This window comes from Gadus macrocephalus, chromosome 4 (assembly GCF_031168955.1).
Source record: "Gadus macrocephalus chromosome 4, ASM3116895v1".
NCBI classification, from domain to species: domain Eukaryota; kingdom Metazoa; phylum Chordata; class Actinopteri; order Gadiformes; family Gadidae; genus Gadus; species Gadus macrocephalus.
In genome coordinates, this window is record NC_082385.1 from 8,395,979 (window position 1) to 8,410,396 (window position 14,418).

General features: G+C 43.0%; 3 protein-coding genes across 5 annotated transcripts in view; 2 read left to right on the forward strand and 1 right to left on the reverse strand.

Moving 5' to 3' along the window:
- Positions 1 to 14,135, reverse strand: part of fpgs (folylpolyglutamate synthase) — a 108,722-nt gene extending 94,587 nt beyond the window's left edge. The window contains exon 1 of the mRNA XM_060049945.1: positions 13,989 to 14,135. Within this exon, the coding sequence (XP_059905928.1) occupies positions 13,989 to 14,000 (12 nt within the window). The 5' untranslated portion in view covers positions 14,001 to 14,135. The remainder of the gene's footprint in view (positions 1 to 13,988) is intronic.
- On the forward strand, positions 1,589 to 3,871 carry LOC132455877 (uncharacterized). 2 transcript variants are annotated; one of them, XM_060049934.1, is made up of 5 exons: positions 1,589 to 1,825; positions 1,997 to 2,395; positions 3,087 to 3,218; positions 3,294 to 3,372; positions 3,483 to 3,871. In XM_060049934.1, the coding sequence occupies exons 1-4, from the start codon at positions 1,738 to 1,740 to the stop codon at positions 3,356 to 3,358; spliced, it is 684 nt and encodes a 227-aa protein (XP_059905917.1). In that variant the 5' UTR covers positions 1,589 to 1,737; the 3' UTR covers positions 3,359 to 3,372; positions 3,483 to 3,871. The 2 variants fall into 2 exon arrangements, with proteins under 2 accessions (XP_059905917.1, XP_059905915.1); XM_060049932.1 differs by having other exon boundaries at positions 1,591 to 1,825; positions 3,311 to 3,372.
- On the forward strand, positions 7,960 to 12,204 carry cdk9 (cyclin-dependent kinase 9 (CDC2-related kinase)). Of its 2 annotated transcripts, XR_009525341.1 has the most exons (9): positions 7,960 to 8,117; positions 8,219 to 8,332; positions 8,635 to 8,716; positions 8,974 to 9,064; positions 9,236 to 9,402; positions 9,846 to 10,017; positions 10,377 to 10,525; positions 10,975 to 11,545; positions 11,595 to 12,204. XR_009525341.1 is itself a non-coding variant. In XM_060049935.1 (8 exons), exons 1-8 carry the CDS (start codon positions 7,972 to 7,974, stop codon positions 11,338 to 11,340), a joined length of 1,287 nt encoding a protein of 428 aa, XP_059905918.1. In that variant the 5' UTR covers positions 7,960 to 7,971; the 3' UTR covers positions 11,341 to 12,204. The 2 variants fall into 2 exon arrangements, 1 of the variants encoding a protein (XP_059905918.1); XM_060049935.1 differs by having other exon boundaries at positions 10,975 to 12,204.
- Positions 14,136 to 14,418: the final 283 nt, after the last annotated feature.

The window sequence follows — 14,418 nt, forward strand, 5'->3', positions numbered from 1 at the left end:
AGAAAATAATTGCGTTAATTGATAATTGATAAAAAAATTAACGCTGTTACAATTGGTTTGCGTTAACGCCGTTAATAACGCGTTTAACTGACAGCACAAATATATAGTAGCGGGCCAGTGGGTGTGGGGTTTCCACGCCACCAAGTCAAATGATACACACACACCGAAAGCAGTTCAATAAGGTGGTTTATTCAAAAGAGACGAATAAATGTCACCAGGGTGGGGAAAAGGGTAATCCAGAGTCCGTAGTCCGTAGTCCGTAGTCCAGGGGTCGTCACCGGGAGGGTTCTCACACAAAGCGGTCGATACACAAATAATCCGTCAATGTTGAGGTTTCCTGCACTCTTTGGCCACACACAGTTCACAGAGGCTCACTCAGAGGCACTCCATAGTAGGCTCCCCTCCATGTGGTTGCATGCTCCCTTTTATCCCCAAGCACTCCTGCCTAATGCACCTCAGGCTTGCATCGTTAAGGGAGGCAGTCCCTGTAAAGCTTGGGGGTGGAGCCAGCATGCTGCCACATACCTCCCCTCAATCACCACCCCTCCCTGGCGTCTGCCACAATATATATATATATATATATGTATATATATATATACATGTGAAGCTGCTAAGCTAGTTTTAAAACGTAATAAACTAGAGACAGCATTTATGTTGACCATTAATGACTAAGTTGTGGGTCCGGGAACTGGGTAGGTTTAAGGCGATCTACAAAAAAGGGACATAACTGCTCTGAGTCTTTTGCACTGGTATATTGTCACTCTGTGAGACCAGTTGAGGAGCATGCTGGTCATAAGTCGGAATTGAAAAGCACTTGACAGTTGAAGCATAAAAAAGACAATCAGAGCTTGTGTTGTTTGTTATTGCATGCTTCTAGAGGCGTTAGAAACCCCAAAATGAAACTCTACCATCAATGTCAGCCAGCGGAAAGAGTTGTGGTGTCTGCACGCCGTCCAACCAGCAATGCTTCCTATAAACAGGCAGAAGCTATACCACGATCAAAAAATACACACACACACACACACACACACACACACACACACACACACACACACACACACACACACACACACACACACACACACACACACACACACACACACACACGTATGAACAAAAAGTGAAGTGTATTCACACAGACAGATGAATAAGAACAGAAAAATTGTTCATACCCACACTCAGTTGAACCACATAGGAGAGATGCAAAATAGATAAAACTAACAATGGACAAAGGGTTCCTGTGAATTTACAAAAGCCTGAGTTTATTTTAAGAATGTATGACACTTAGGATCCATGGTTTACTGCAATGTGTCAGCCAGTTGAGGAGCCACTTATTTATCCCAGGTTTTCACTTTGCCAAAACTAGGTTTGATTCCCTCTGATCATTGGTGATTAAGAAAACTTATTGCTAGAAAAAGAATAGTTGAATAATTACCAAACAAAAATGTTTACATGTTGTCTGACATATTTTTATTTGTATATGTATTGTAATATAAAATATATGAATAATTTATTAAAGCAAAATGTATTCCGAACAAGTTTGCTCTATCTTGCTTGATGCCAACTGAAATTGTGTGTGTACATCCATGACAATAAAAATTTAGTTTAATCTAATATGGAAATGTAATGAAACTCAGGTCATATCACCTTGCCTGATACGCAGATAGAAATAACTGCAACATTTTCCACAAGGCCAACCAATCACAAGTCATTTTTAATCCTTCCGCCTTCAGTCAAATGGGTGTGATGAAAGTATCAAATGTCTTCACTCCTCCACAGATCATCATGATGAGCTGGACGTATGTCTTTCTTCCCGTCATCTTGGGTAAAATATTTACGTTAAAATTTCTATTTCAATAATACATGAGTTGTATATGATGTCCTGTGTAACAGGTATGATGGGTATTTGGTCTTTTAAAATCACATTTATATATCATCATATGTTGCTCCATGTTGGATTGGATCTTAATACTAATTGAAAGTATTTTTCGTTCAGGTGCTGTTGTGTCCTGTCAGGACGTACTCTCTAACCCAGTAGTGAAGCTGACCGTGAGACCAGGAGAAAACGTTACTCTATACTGTGACTGTAAACTCACAACTAATGTAAATCTTGTTTGGTACAGGAACTGTTCTCATGAAAACCAGCCAACACTATCTCTGAAATGGAAGGACAGAGATGAAGGCATTTTTGATTATGGCGAGGATAGAGGAAATTTCTACCATTTAAATATGATGTGGAACGATTCGTCAAACTCATTCGACTTACTGATTAAGAACATTACTGATTCTCACCTTGGTCTCTACTACTGTGGAACTGAAGAACTGAACGGGGAAAAAGGAAAGAAGAAAGAATATATCTACACATATGGTAAAATAATCACAAGGATTTTGTTTGGTAAGTTGACTATTTTTGTTGTCAAATTCATTAATATGAATTCAATATATTATCATATGTCGGGATCTTATGCAAATGTGTTCCAAGTCAGGCACTTTTTAAAGATGGGCAGGATGTGCTGATTGGAGGCATTTGTGCCGCTACCATCTCTACCATTACAATTACATTTACAATCCCTACGATCGTCCTGCACTTTTAAGATAAAGGTCAGAACAATTGTAGAGGCTAGAGAGTGTATTGATTCATTCAATGTTTAATTAATTCAAATGTTCCTCTATTATATCCAATATTTAAATTAATTAATTCATGAAAACATCAAAATAAACCAGCCAGCATCCTTCAGCCAAAGCTTTCGGCCCTTTCCCACGAGGCGACTTACCCACGATAATGAGTTCACCGACGGGGAGAGGGGGGAGCGACCAGGGCTGAGGTCGGCTCTTATGGTTGTTTAGTGTGTGGGGTCTAGAGACACGTAAATGTGCTGCCCCCCTTAGGGGTAGGAGGGCAAAGTCTTTTTCAAACCAGTTTAGTATTATCGGGTCCTTCCCATCTTTGATAGTCACCTAGTGGGCAGGAGCATTCAGGAGTTATATCCTGAACAATGGTCGAACAAACTTAACTTCTATGAACCAAGATTGTAAAAATGTAAGAACTAGCACTGTTGAATTTGAACAACATTATGTGTCCTTAGATATCCCTTTAGATGCCGGTGCTGTAGACCCTGCTGCTCCAGACTGTGGACAGTGCTGGATGCTGCTGGTCACCCTGTGTCCCTCCTCCGCTCTCCTCTCTTTGTTCCTCTACTTCCTCTGCAGTCACATGGGTAGGACATCATGTGCTTTATGTCACTGGAAGTCTTTCTGCACTTCATTTGATTGCGTTGTCTCTTTTATTCTAGCTCAGCTTCTGTTTCAGTTCGTGCCGGAAAACACCCTGGCATCTCTCAGGAAACCAGGCCTTTAACACCACGACATGAGGTATATGATAGTACACCTCATGTATAAAATGATGTTAACACTCTGTTCTATTAAAAAGTGTGCTCGGTCGTTGTACTGTCCTAATGTCACGTTGTGTCTCTCACACGCAGGAGGAAAACTACAGCCGAGTGTTTTATGCTGTGTTGGAAACTCCACAGCACAAAGGATCTCACAGCTTCTTCGCCCGCAGTACGAGTGGGCTTTGAGAGGCGTATTGGTTATGGTTCCTCCCACCACAACACACACAACACAGACAGCCCACTCACGTCACACTCGCATAAAAACACAAAGTCAGACAAACAAACACACACGCATGCACACATTGAAATGGTTCTTATCATTTGATACCTTATTTAGTGCACAGTATTAATGCAATTAATGCACTGTATATTCGACCAAGAAAATGTAAACATGCATTTGTATTTCATTGTAGTCCCTAAAGTAACCAGTCTTGTTCTTTTATTTTTGAAAAAAATAAAGTCCAAAGAGTGTTACATTTTTTTTTTGTACTCGCTTTCCTTCTTAATTAGAGTCAGTAAAAATAATAGGTTATTCTTTTAGAGGTACATTACAGAGATACAGAAAGAGTTAATCATATTTATTTTCAGGTTATATGCCTCCTATTAAGTCCATTACTGTCCGACTAATACTCTCCTAAGAAAAACCTTTGGGATCGATTATTTCTCAATCGCGATATACATGAATATATACTGTGTGTTCATAAATAAATGAATAAAACCCTACGAAAGAAATCATATTACCTCATTGACAATTTAATAAAACTCCTCAATCAATATCACATTGCTATGACTACAACATGAGACCAGAGGTTTGCGTTGATCAGCTACAGAATGCTATCGTGGTTTTCCTGTATAGTTTATTGTTAGCGTGTTCAATCCTTTTTTCATTGAGGTGTGGGCTGGCCAACCACAACCATTGGGTTGTTTGTCGGAGCTCCATCTTCCTCACATCCTCTTAGTATTGATGTCAGTTCTGAGGGTTGGACTCGCAAAATTGTAGGTCTCTGTGAAGGTAGAGGGATATCCAGTGTCGTGGAACACAGGCCCTCTTCATCTTGAAAGAGACAGTTTGATATTTCTCCATCTTCCCCGGTTCCACAATAAAGAAAGCTGATGCCCCTGCAGGATTCTGTTTTGATGAAGCGATTGTCCGAATTCACTCGTGTCAGTATAGCTATAACTTCTTACCATGGATGGTTCTCACATGTATGAAGTTAAAAAAACAAACACTAGGAAATTAAGGAGGTTAAAATTAGCAACTGGTAGAAGCGGTTCTTAAACCTGATTTCCTGTGTTCTCTTTCTTGAGTCAGGTGTTGTCTGATCAACTCTGGGCTCTTAGCGGCTGGAGTTGGTACAGAGTCAAGATATCGAAAAAGGTTGGTGCTAAGTTATTGCTATTTTCATCTTAATCAATCTCTTTTTCTTACACTAGGCCCAAAATATATCAAACAATATCCACATGTACATACGTAGGCACTGGCAGAAACATTAAACTTGCATTATGAAACTTTGGACTACAAGGTTTCTCATGGATAAAATGCGCCCATCCACAAGTTGTGTTAATACGCAGGACAAGGGTTTGAAGCACCTGGGGAATGTGTATCATTATTAATTAATTTTATTGTTTAAATTTGTTGAATACTTGCCGAATATTCAATTTATTTGCTTTTGTGACTCTGCAACTTTGCAACTTTGCAAAAACACAAGCATGCAAACCAATAACAATAGTCAATGTAAGTCAATACAGCTCTAATTTATAATCCTTTGAACCAGATGAAGGATTTTTTGTTATCTTGCTATGATTAATTAAAGCTACATTATGCCATCTTTAAACAGTGTATACGTTGGTAACTTAGTCCGAATTCACAAAATTGGAGAAAGTTGTCTCTGCCCGCTCCCTCCTCCCCAGACCCCAAACTCACGCGGGTTGCCATGTTGAGGGCACTGAACAGATATGAGTGCAAGCCGAGCCGAACGCGAACAAAGTTTGAGATTAAGACAACGATTCTATTTCAACAACGTCAAGTGATGATGATGTGTATGTTTGCAAATGATTTATTGTTTGCTGTGCTCTAAATTATCTCCATCTTTGAGATGCAACTCCAAGATGAACACGTTCTGGCAGGGCTCTGGTCAGTGAGCTTTTTTGAAAATAGCTCAAGGCTTTCTGGGTCGGGTACAATCTAAGACAGTCTCAGTTGATATTAGTTGTTATTTAGCTTGTTCCCATGGTTGCACCTCAGCTGCCGACGCTCCTGGGACCCGGGCCGGATGGAGGCGCTCAAAGTCCCTGATAAGGGCTGGATCGTGTTATCGTCCGGACCGAAATGCTCGTCATGAAGAACTTGGTAACAGAGTGTGATTAACTCTAACGTGCCTTGGGTTGCCAGTGGTGCTTGTGTATGTGGGTTTGTCTTCTTTTCCTGTTTCTTCCCCACAGGCATCTTTGGTTCCTGATTGGACCCAGGAAGTATAAAAGCCACATTCCAGGAAGGTCATTTCTCTCTTTCGCTACATGGGCTTAGTACACGTGCTGGTAGTCGGACTGGACACAGGGATGGCATGAGAGCCAGAACATTAGAATACGATCACCAGAATAACTCAATAAGGCTATGGGCCAAGCACGAATACTTACTCGTTATTTCTATATTACGAAAAAATATTGATTTCTATTTCATTATATCGGAAGAAAGTGGTGGGTGTCTTTTCAGTCAGCCTTATTCAAGATGGACGGACAACCACACCCAAAGGCAAGAGGTGTCATAACACTAACTCCCTCTGCGGATAGCCTGAAGCCACAGATCACTTCCTCTACTGTGCTTCGCTCTTTGGGGAAGTAAGGAAAATCAATCACAATCTTTTTCTGTTTCTCTTTTACATGATTTGAGGCACAATCCTTAAGGCATGGTGCCACTAGATTTTACAGAATGTCACTTGCCAAGTTTAAGCACTTATTTTGACCCAGAAGGGGGCGTGGATGTTCTGACAATGTTGTTCTGATGTTCTTAAAAGTCCCACACAGCATCAGGCCCTAGGTGTGTCTGTGAAGCCATTGTATCACTGCATCTCACCACTAGAGGTCAGGATGTTTGCTGGATAGACTGATCTATCCAACATAGGTATAGGTGGACACTCGCACTAAGTCATAGTGCAGGGCAGTTTTTGAAACCAGTTGAAATGGCCATTCACAGACACAACTGGTGGTAAAGTAGGGGCCCTTTGAAGAAAAAGAAAAGTAGTATCTGTCACAGCAAACTATGATTTATGTTTTTAATATGAATGATGACACTCCTACTAATACTAATACCAACACTAATGATAATAACACAGCTCAGAATTCAATCAAATCAAGGACAAGACTTGCCTTTCTCTGTTTCAACAAAAATTCTGTATGGAAACCACAACTGTCGCAGCATCTCATTCTTATCACAAACTAGCAATCAAATGTCACATCTCTTTATAGTGAAATGTACTTCTGCTCAATCAATGTTTATCCTCAGCTTCTGATGATTTATCTTTCACAAGAAGCTGGTTGGTTAAAGTTGGTTCACGGCTTTCTGGCAAACAGAAGAAAAGGGGTCTAGGATGGTTGTCTCCAGACTATCAAACAGGATACCCAGAAACCCCAAAATGAAACTCTACCACCAACAACAGCCAGCGGAAAGATTTGTGGTTTCTGCACACAGTCCAACTGGCAATACACACACGAACACACGCACACACACTCACACACACACACACACACACACACACACACACACACACACACACACACACACACACACACACACACACACACACACACACACACACACACACACACACACACACACACACACACACACACACAGTGGTGGACAGTAACGTACTTAAGTAACTTTTCAGGGTATCTGTACTTTACTTGAGTAAAGTACAGATTGAGAATCATTATTTTGTGAGACTTTGTACTTTTACTCAACTACAGTTCGTAGGAGAAAATTTTACTTTTTACTCCACTCCATTCGACGCACACACACACACACACACACACGTGTGTGCGTGTGTGTGTGCCTGCGCGTGCCCCTGCGCACGTGAATGTGATTGTGTGTGTGGGTATGTGTGTGTGTGTCTGTGTGTGTGTGTGTGTGTGTGTGTGTGTGTGTGTGTGTGTGTGTGTGTGTGTGTGTGTGTGTGTGTGTGTGTGCGTGTGTGTGTGCGTGTTTCGATTATGGCAGGAAATTGAAAAATGAACTAAAATTGAAAAAACTATAACCAAATACATTATGCCTTGAATACTATGAGGGAGGTAGGCTATATGTGAAACCTCACCTGAGAAGACAGAACTTCAAAATGTACTTGAACATATGAAAGAATATATGGAGAGATTAAGAATAATCTTACATAATAATAATAATTCACCGGCCCCATTAATTAAGTAGTCTAACTAATTGAACATAGTTGTTGTTTGAGCAACAGTCGGCGGCAACTTAAAACCGTGAAGAAAAGTAAATAAAGATGAACTGACATTTTTCTCATTCATTGAGGTGAAGCAAGTTCCACCCTCGTCCAGTAGGTGGCAGCCTGCACAAGCTCGTTTCATGTTTATTTCATTTGCAAAAAAGAAGAAGAAGGACCGGGAAACAGGGGAAGAAGAAGGTTTCCGTGTGCTCTACTGTTTACCAAGTCCAGAGATGCAACGAGAAAAGACAAGCAATGCGGCTGCCGCCGCTGCGGCCGCTGAGAAGTATGCGAAATATCGTCTTAATCTGTGGTTTGCTGCCGTTCGTTTTCCCTTTGTTTGCTTCGACTTGTGCTAGTTGGTGTTTTAAAGTGTGTTTTCCCTAGGCCCGACCGAGAGGCCGCCATCATGTCCAAATACTACGACGGCGTGGAATTCCCTTTCTGCGACGAGTTCTCAAAATATGAAAAGCTGGCTAAAATTGGACAGGGGACATTTGGGTGAGTACAATGAAGCGGATACATCTATATCTTTAGTGCCATTATTGTATTCGGTCATGTTACCAACTTTCAATTAACAAAGTACAGCCTCAGATTAGCCTTTTTGCTAGCAAGGGTTAATTAAAGAGACTAGGTAAACACAGCCTTTTCAATGCATTTCATCGACTTTGGGACATGGTTGACTTGGTTAGCAAGACTACCCAGCTGTATAATGGGATTGTATTTGTACATTCCTGGGTGGCTTGGCTTCTATACAATCATTACCTGGCTTATATTGTTGTTTGATTCTGTGATTTTTACAGAGAAGTATTTAAAGCAAAGCACCGGCAGACTACGAAAAAAGTTGCACTGAAGAAGGTTCTCATGGAAAACGAGAAAGAAGGGGTACGATTTTCAGTGTGTTTTTGCCACAGTCTCAAAATTAATCGGTGTAAATTAAGTCAGGCTTTCTAGTCATGTGAAATGTAAATGTGTCCATTCCAGCATTGCATAGTGACCCTTGATTAAGCCTAGCTGTATTTTAGATAGCAGCTCTCCATCTCGTCTCTCTACCTAATGCAAAAACGGGGACTAAGCAGGAGGTCATTCCTCGGTTAGTGTTGCTGTGCACTATCTTATACATTATGTTCTCTGTGTTGTAGTTTCCAATCACAGCTCTGAGGGAAATCAAGATCCTACAACTGCTGAAACATGAAAACGTAGTGAATCTGATTGAAATCTGCCGGACCAAAGGTTGGGGCCATGTCTGTCTTTATGTATTTATTGGTGAATACATCGGCTTGGCTGCCTTGTACATGATCAACATGTTTATTTGGGTTAGACTTATTATGTTTGATCATATAAACAGATTACATTATTTTGTTATCCTGTTATTTAACAGTTCTCTCTCCTTCTCTTTGCCAGCCACTCAGTTCAACAGATACAAAGGCAGCATCTACCTGGTGTTTGACTTCTGTGAGCATGACCTGGCTGGGCTGCTGAGCAACGCCAATGTAAAGTTCACCTTGGCAGAAATCAAGAAGGTCATGCAGATGTTGCTCAATGGCCTTTATTACATCCACAGGAACAAGGTGAGACCTACGTGTTTTACATGCTGCCAGGTGCAGCTTTGCTCCTTTAGCACATGCTCTGCTACAGTCGCACTGCTCTAGAGGTACGGAGCTGTTTAACTTATTCGGCATTACGAAGAGGGGTTTAACTATTCACATCTAAATCTGTACCATGCGGGAGGGCATGCACGCACGTACTGTTCGGGATGAAAATACTGTATGGTTGAGAATAAAGGACCCCTTATTTTGGCCAATTTTGGAGCCATAACCATATAATCTAGATAAATACTACTTTATATTAGTGTGATTTTATTATGTAGCCTCTGGACTTGCGGCTTAACATGGACTTGGAAGTGAAAGGCTCATCACCTGAATTGTGACCTGATGACTTGTCTGTCTTCATTTGAAGTTTAAATATTAAAAGGGGAAGTTCTTCATGTTTTAATGGTGGCATTGCGGCTCAGATCCTCCACAGAGACATGAAGGCGGCCAACGTGCTGATCACCAGGGACGGCGTGCTGAAGCTGGCTGACTTTGGCCTGGCCCGAGCCTTCAGCCTGGCCAAGGGGAGCCAGGGGAACCGCTACACCAACCGCGTGGTCACCCTGTGGTACCGGCCGCCAGAGCTGCTGCTAGGTAAAACGTCCGGGCTCTCATAAACACACAAGCGCCCCCGCCGCAAGCTTCCATAGAATATTTGTTGGAAGGTGATTCCTACAAATGACTTATGAAGCCAAATACAAGAAACGTAATCATCAATCATCTGTTTGCCGTTTGTTGGATTGGCAGTATGCAAAAGGCCCTACTGGTGTGTGTCTGTGTCTGTCTGTGTCTGTTGTGTCTGTCATTTGTCTCATGGAGTAATCCTCCGCTTACAGAATAAGAATGGTTAGCTAGAACGATGACAAACTTGTGTGCATAACCATCGTCTCCAAAGCCCTTTTGTATGGCTGTGGTTCAACACTGACGGGGCGGTGGGCCTGCTCTGCTTGCAGGAGAGCGGGACTACGGGCCGCCCATCGACCTGTGGGGCGCCGGCTGCATCATGGCCGAGATGTGGACCAGGAGTCCCATCATGCAGGGCAACACAGAGCAGCACCAGCTCACGCTAATCAGCCAGCTGTGTGGCTCCATCACCGCTGACGTAAGGCCCCCCCCTCCCCGTCTACCTCTGCATTTTGACGTGTGGAGTTGTGTATGTCAATGCCCTGCTCATCGCCATGTTAATTAGAGCTGGACGATTTGGGGAAATAATCGAATTGCGATTATTTCAACCCATATTGCAATTTGGTATGCCATTTTTCTTTTTAAAGTTCCTTATGTTTAGTATTCACTAATCATATAAACTGCTCGTTCCTTTAGGCCAGGCCTATGTGTTGTGATGTAACATATATTTTTATATTGAATTGTAAAATAAATATGAATCTTACTGAACTCCAGTCAGTAACAAATTAAAGCTGTTTTTCTTTTTATATAGTTCTAAAACACAAATATTATTTGTAGTTATTATGGCATGTGGAATAGAAACACCTATTGAATCAAAAAATGAACTGTTCCAACACTAATACCACTGAACCCCATTTACTGACCCAGGTGTGGCCAGAGGTGGACAAGAAGTACGAGCTCTACCAGAAGATGGAGCTGCCCAAGGGCCAGAAGCGCAAGGTGAAGGACCGGCTGAAGGCCTACGTCAAGGACCCGTACGCCCTGGACCTGATCGACAAGCTGCTGGTGCTGGACCCGGGGCAGCGCATCGACAGCGACGACGCGCTCAACCACGACTTCTTCTGGTCGGACCCCATGCCGTCGGACCTGAAGAACATGCTGTCCACGCACAACACCTCCATGTTCGAGTACCTGGCCCCGCCCCGCCGACGGGGTCACATGCCCCAGCAGCAGCCCAATCAGAACCGGAACCCGGCCACCACCAGCCAGACTGAGTTCGATCGGGTGTTTTAGTCGGGAGCGATGCGCACCGAGAAGAAGAAGAAAAAAAGAAACGCGCAAAAAAAAAAAAATTTGGACTGGGCGTTTGGACCGTTGCCCCCGGCGACGTACAGAAAGGCGAGGAGAGTCTCTCCCTCTTGATGGAGGTTGGAGCTCTAGACGCTGTGGGAGCAGTAGGGCATCTGTTACCATGACAACGTTTGCGCTGTATTGTGGGGTTCTCTTTTCTCCGGGCCGTTTTTACCTTGTTGATCCACATGTGGAAGAGTCAACGCCAGATAACATAAAGGCTGGTTGTCGATCAAGAATGTAAACGTTGTCATGAAGAGCCGAAGGCAACACACTGTCGGAGGAGTGGAGTATAGCTACATGCGGTCCTCTCCAGTCTGACTCTTTACGTGTGTCGCTCCGATTCCCAAGTTATAGTGACGTCCTCCCAGTGTTGCCGCCTCATTAAAAGATGATCCCGTTTTCTACATCATTCATCTGGAATTGTGTGTTTAGCCCATGAAATGACCTTGTATGAAATATTGGTACATTTTAAAATGTGCATGTGACCTGCCCTGCAGACTGCTATGTCCTGTTTTGCCCCTGATCCGATAAGGCATAACTCAGAACTGCCGCAATGACTGGATGTGTTCGGCAATGGCTACTGCTCCAACGGGAACCAAGCGGTCGACAGCGTTTCCTTATTAGTTAGAGGGTGGCCCAACTCCTTTGTTCTAAGGCTGGTCCACTGAACAAGGGGTATAGGCCCATACTAGTTGGCCATAAGCCCTTATTAAACAGCACACCTGAAAAATGAAGTTAAGAAGATTTGTTGCTAACTTTTTATGCTGCAGAAAATATTCTTATTAAAGAATCTCAGTCAGTTCATCTGGGTCGTCTGAATCGTTTCCTTTTCTTAAATTTCTTGTTTATATAACTTATGCTGTGCCATTATGGGCGGTTCCATGACGTTATAGCATATGAACTACACACTGTTAGAGACACGCGCACACACACGGCAGCCAACAGGGCATCTCTATGAACATGACAGCATTGACTTTGTGTTTGGGGTTCAGTAAACTAAATTATTCATCATATGACATCACTTGCAAGGCATTCATTCTAATTGTAAAAGGAGGATTTGCCTTAAAGTGAGCATTTACTTTTCATCAGTTTATTTTCAAGTTACACTTTATGGTGCACTACGAGCACAGGAGAGAGAGGTCCATTTGTAACCGGAAGGTTGCTAGATCAAACCCCGGCTACGCTGAGTGTCGAGATGTCCCTGAGCAAGACGCCTAACCCCAACTGATCCCGACCAGCTAGCTATCGCCTTGCATGATTGACTCCGCCGTTCGGTGTGTGCATGCGTGCATAAAAGCGTCAGCAAAATCCCCTAAATGTCAATGTAACAACCTTTTACAGTGCGTCGTTTATATGCTTTACTGTCATGGAACCAGTGGCGTAAATATCGACGGCCCGGACGCCGCCAGGAGGCTGAAAAAAAAGGAGCTGTCCAGCTCGGCTGCATAGGCCAGTGGTTCCCAACCTTTTTGGACCAGTGTACCCCTTGAGCTGTGATCCATGTTAAAAGTACGCCTCTCTCATGTGGATTATTCACCTTAATGTGTACATATATTTAACCCCGTGTCTTTATATCTAATCCAACTGCTCATTTAAATAATACTATATACAATTATTCGGAGTGAAAAAAAAACACCTTTTATTCAGTTTAATGAGACACTTGCGCTTGCTTGTCTTTCAAAAGCTTTGACAGTTCTGGGGGCAGTGTGGCAACAGCTGCCGCCAAGGTGCTCTCCGCATTCAGTCTGTTTCTCTGCTTGGTTTTGATGTGAGTCAGGGCTGAGAAGGTCACTTCACACATGTAGGTTGATCCAAAAGGCAATAGTTCATTTAATGCACATTTCCCCAGCTCATGATATTCCTTTTCAACTGACTTTTCAGCATGTGCCATCTTTTGCACACGATCAAAGGACAAATCCACCAGGTTTTCTGCAGTCTGGCAGGAAGGCTGCTGCTGCTCTCAGTTCCTCTGAAGGGGTTCCCCACCCAGTTCAGTTGCTCTGACTTTTCTTGTGAATTTCAATGAATTTCAAGCCCTTCAATCATTTAAAAGTGCAGCATGTTGGGCTGAAACCAACGATGTTCCTGTCCTACGATAACAAACCCTGATGTCTGTCTCCAGTGTCCCCTGTGGGTCTGTCCAGAGCTGGAGGACTACCAGCCGGACTGTGGACCTCTGCAGCTGGGCCTGGCCGGACAGCATCAGCGCTCCAACGCCTCCCTGGCCCTGCAGCTGAGTCACACCTGGCTGCAGAGGAGGCGTCTGCAAGGTACGTGGAGGACACTTCCATCACTTCATGTTTGGATCGGTTTACATGTCGTAGGAAAGACGTTGATGGGTTGAACTAGTCCTGCCTCAAGCTGTTGGTAATAGTTAATACATGTAACAAAGTTAACGTGACATGCTATGGCAAAATAAACCTGGAAATGAACACACAACAAACCTAAGGTTCCACCGGACACATGAACTGCACTCATCATTCAGGCTAGCTATCTGTGAATTAATGATGTTATACACAGCTAATGTAGGCCTACATTGGTTATTTTGTCAACTATTTCCAAAGGTTGACCAAAAAAAAAAAATTCACCTGGTACTCCATTCCTGGAAGCTGTGGGGCTGTCTTTTCTCCGTGCTTGAATATTTAGAAAACAAAGTAGACACCCGGAACGGCGTGGCAAACCAGGAGCACAGGTGTCCCCGGACAACTGGCGAAGTCCATGTCACAAGCCTTTATTAGGAGCTACACAGACACAGACACATACTCACACACAGGGGTGTAGCCAGGATATTATTACTGTGGTGGCCGGGGGGGGTATTTTAAGTGCAATAATTTTTCATAACGTCAACATATAACACTTTGAACAAAGTTAGATAAAACTAATAGTCCATATATTTCATTTTGGACCGTTTCCGTTCAGGATTTTTCTTTTCTTTTTTTTTTCATACTCAGGGGGGCCAACCTCTGACCAGGGGGGGCTTGGCCCCCATGTGGCTACACCCCTGCTCTCACACACACA

Bases quoted from the DNA above. Each gene is read 5' to 3' on its own strand.
- LOC132455877 (XM_060049932.1), top strand. From the start codon at position 1,738: ATGGGTGTGATGAAAGTATCAAATGTCTTCACTCCTCCACAGATCATC. The intron at 1,826-1,996 runs GTAAAATATTTA...TTTTTCGTTCAG, and splicing joins CTTTCTTCCCGTCATCTTGG to GTGCTGTTGTGTCCTGTCAG. The intron at 2,396-3,086 runs GTAAGTTGACTA...ATGTGTCCTTAG, and splicing joins AATCACAAGGATTTTGTTTG to ATATCCCTTTAGATGCCGGT.
- cdk9 (XM_060049935.1), top strand. From the start codon at position 7,972: ATGTTTATTTCATTTGCAAAAAAGAAGAAGAAGGACCGGGAAACAGGG. The intron at 8,333-8,634 runs GTGAGTACAATG...TGATTTTTACAG, and splicing joins ATTGGACAGGGGACATTTGG to AGAAGTATTTAAAGCAAAGC. The intron at 9,065-9,235 runs GTTGGGGCCATG...TCTCTTTGCCAG, and splicing joins TGAAATCTGCCGGACCAAAG to CCACTCAGTTCAACAGATAC.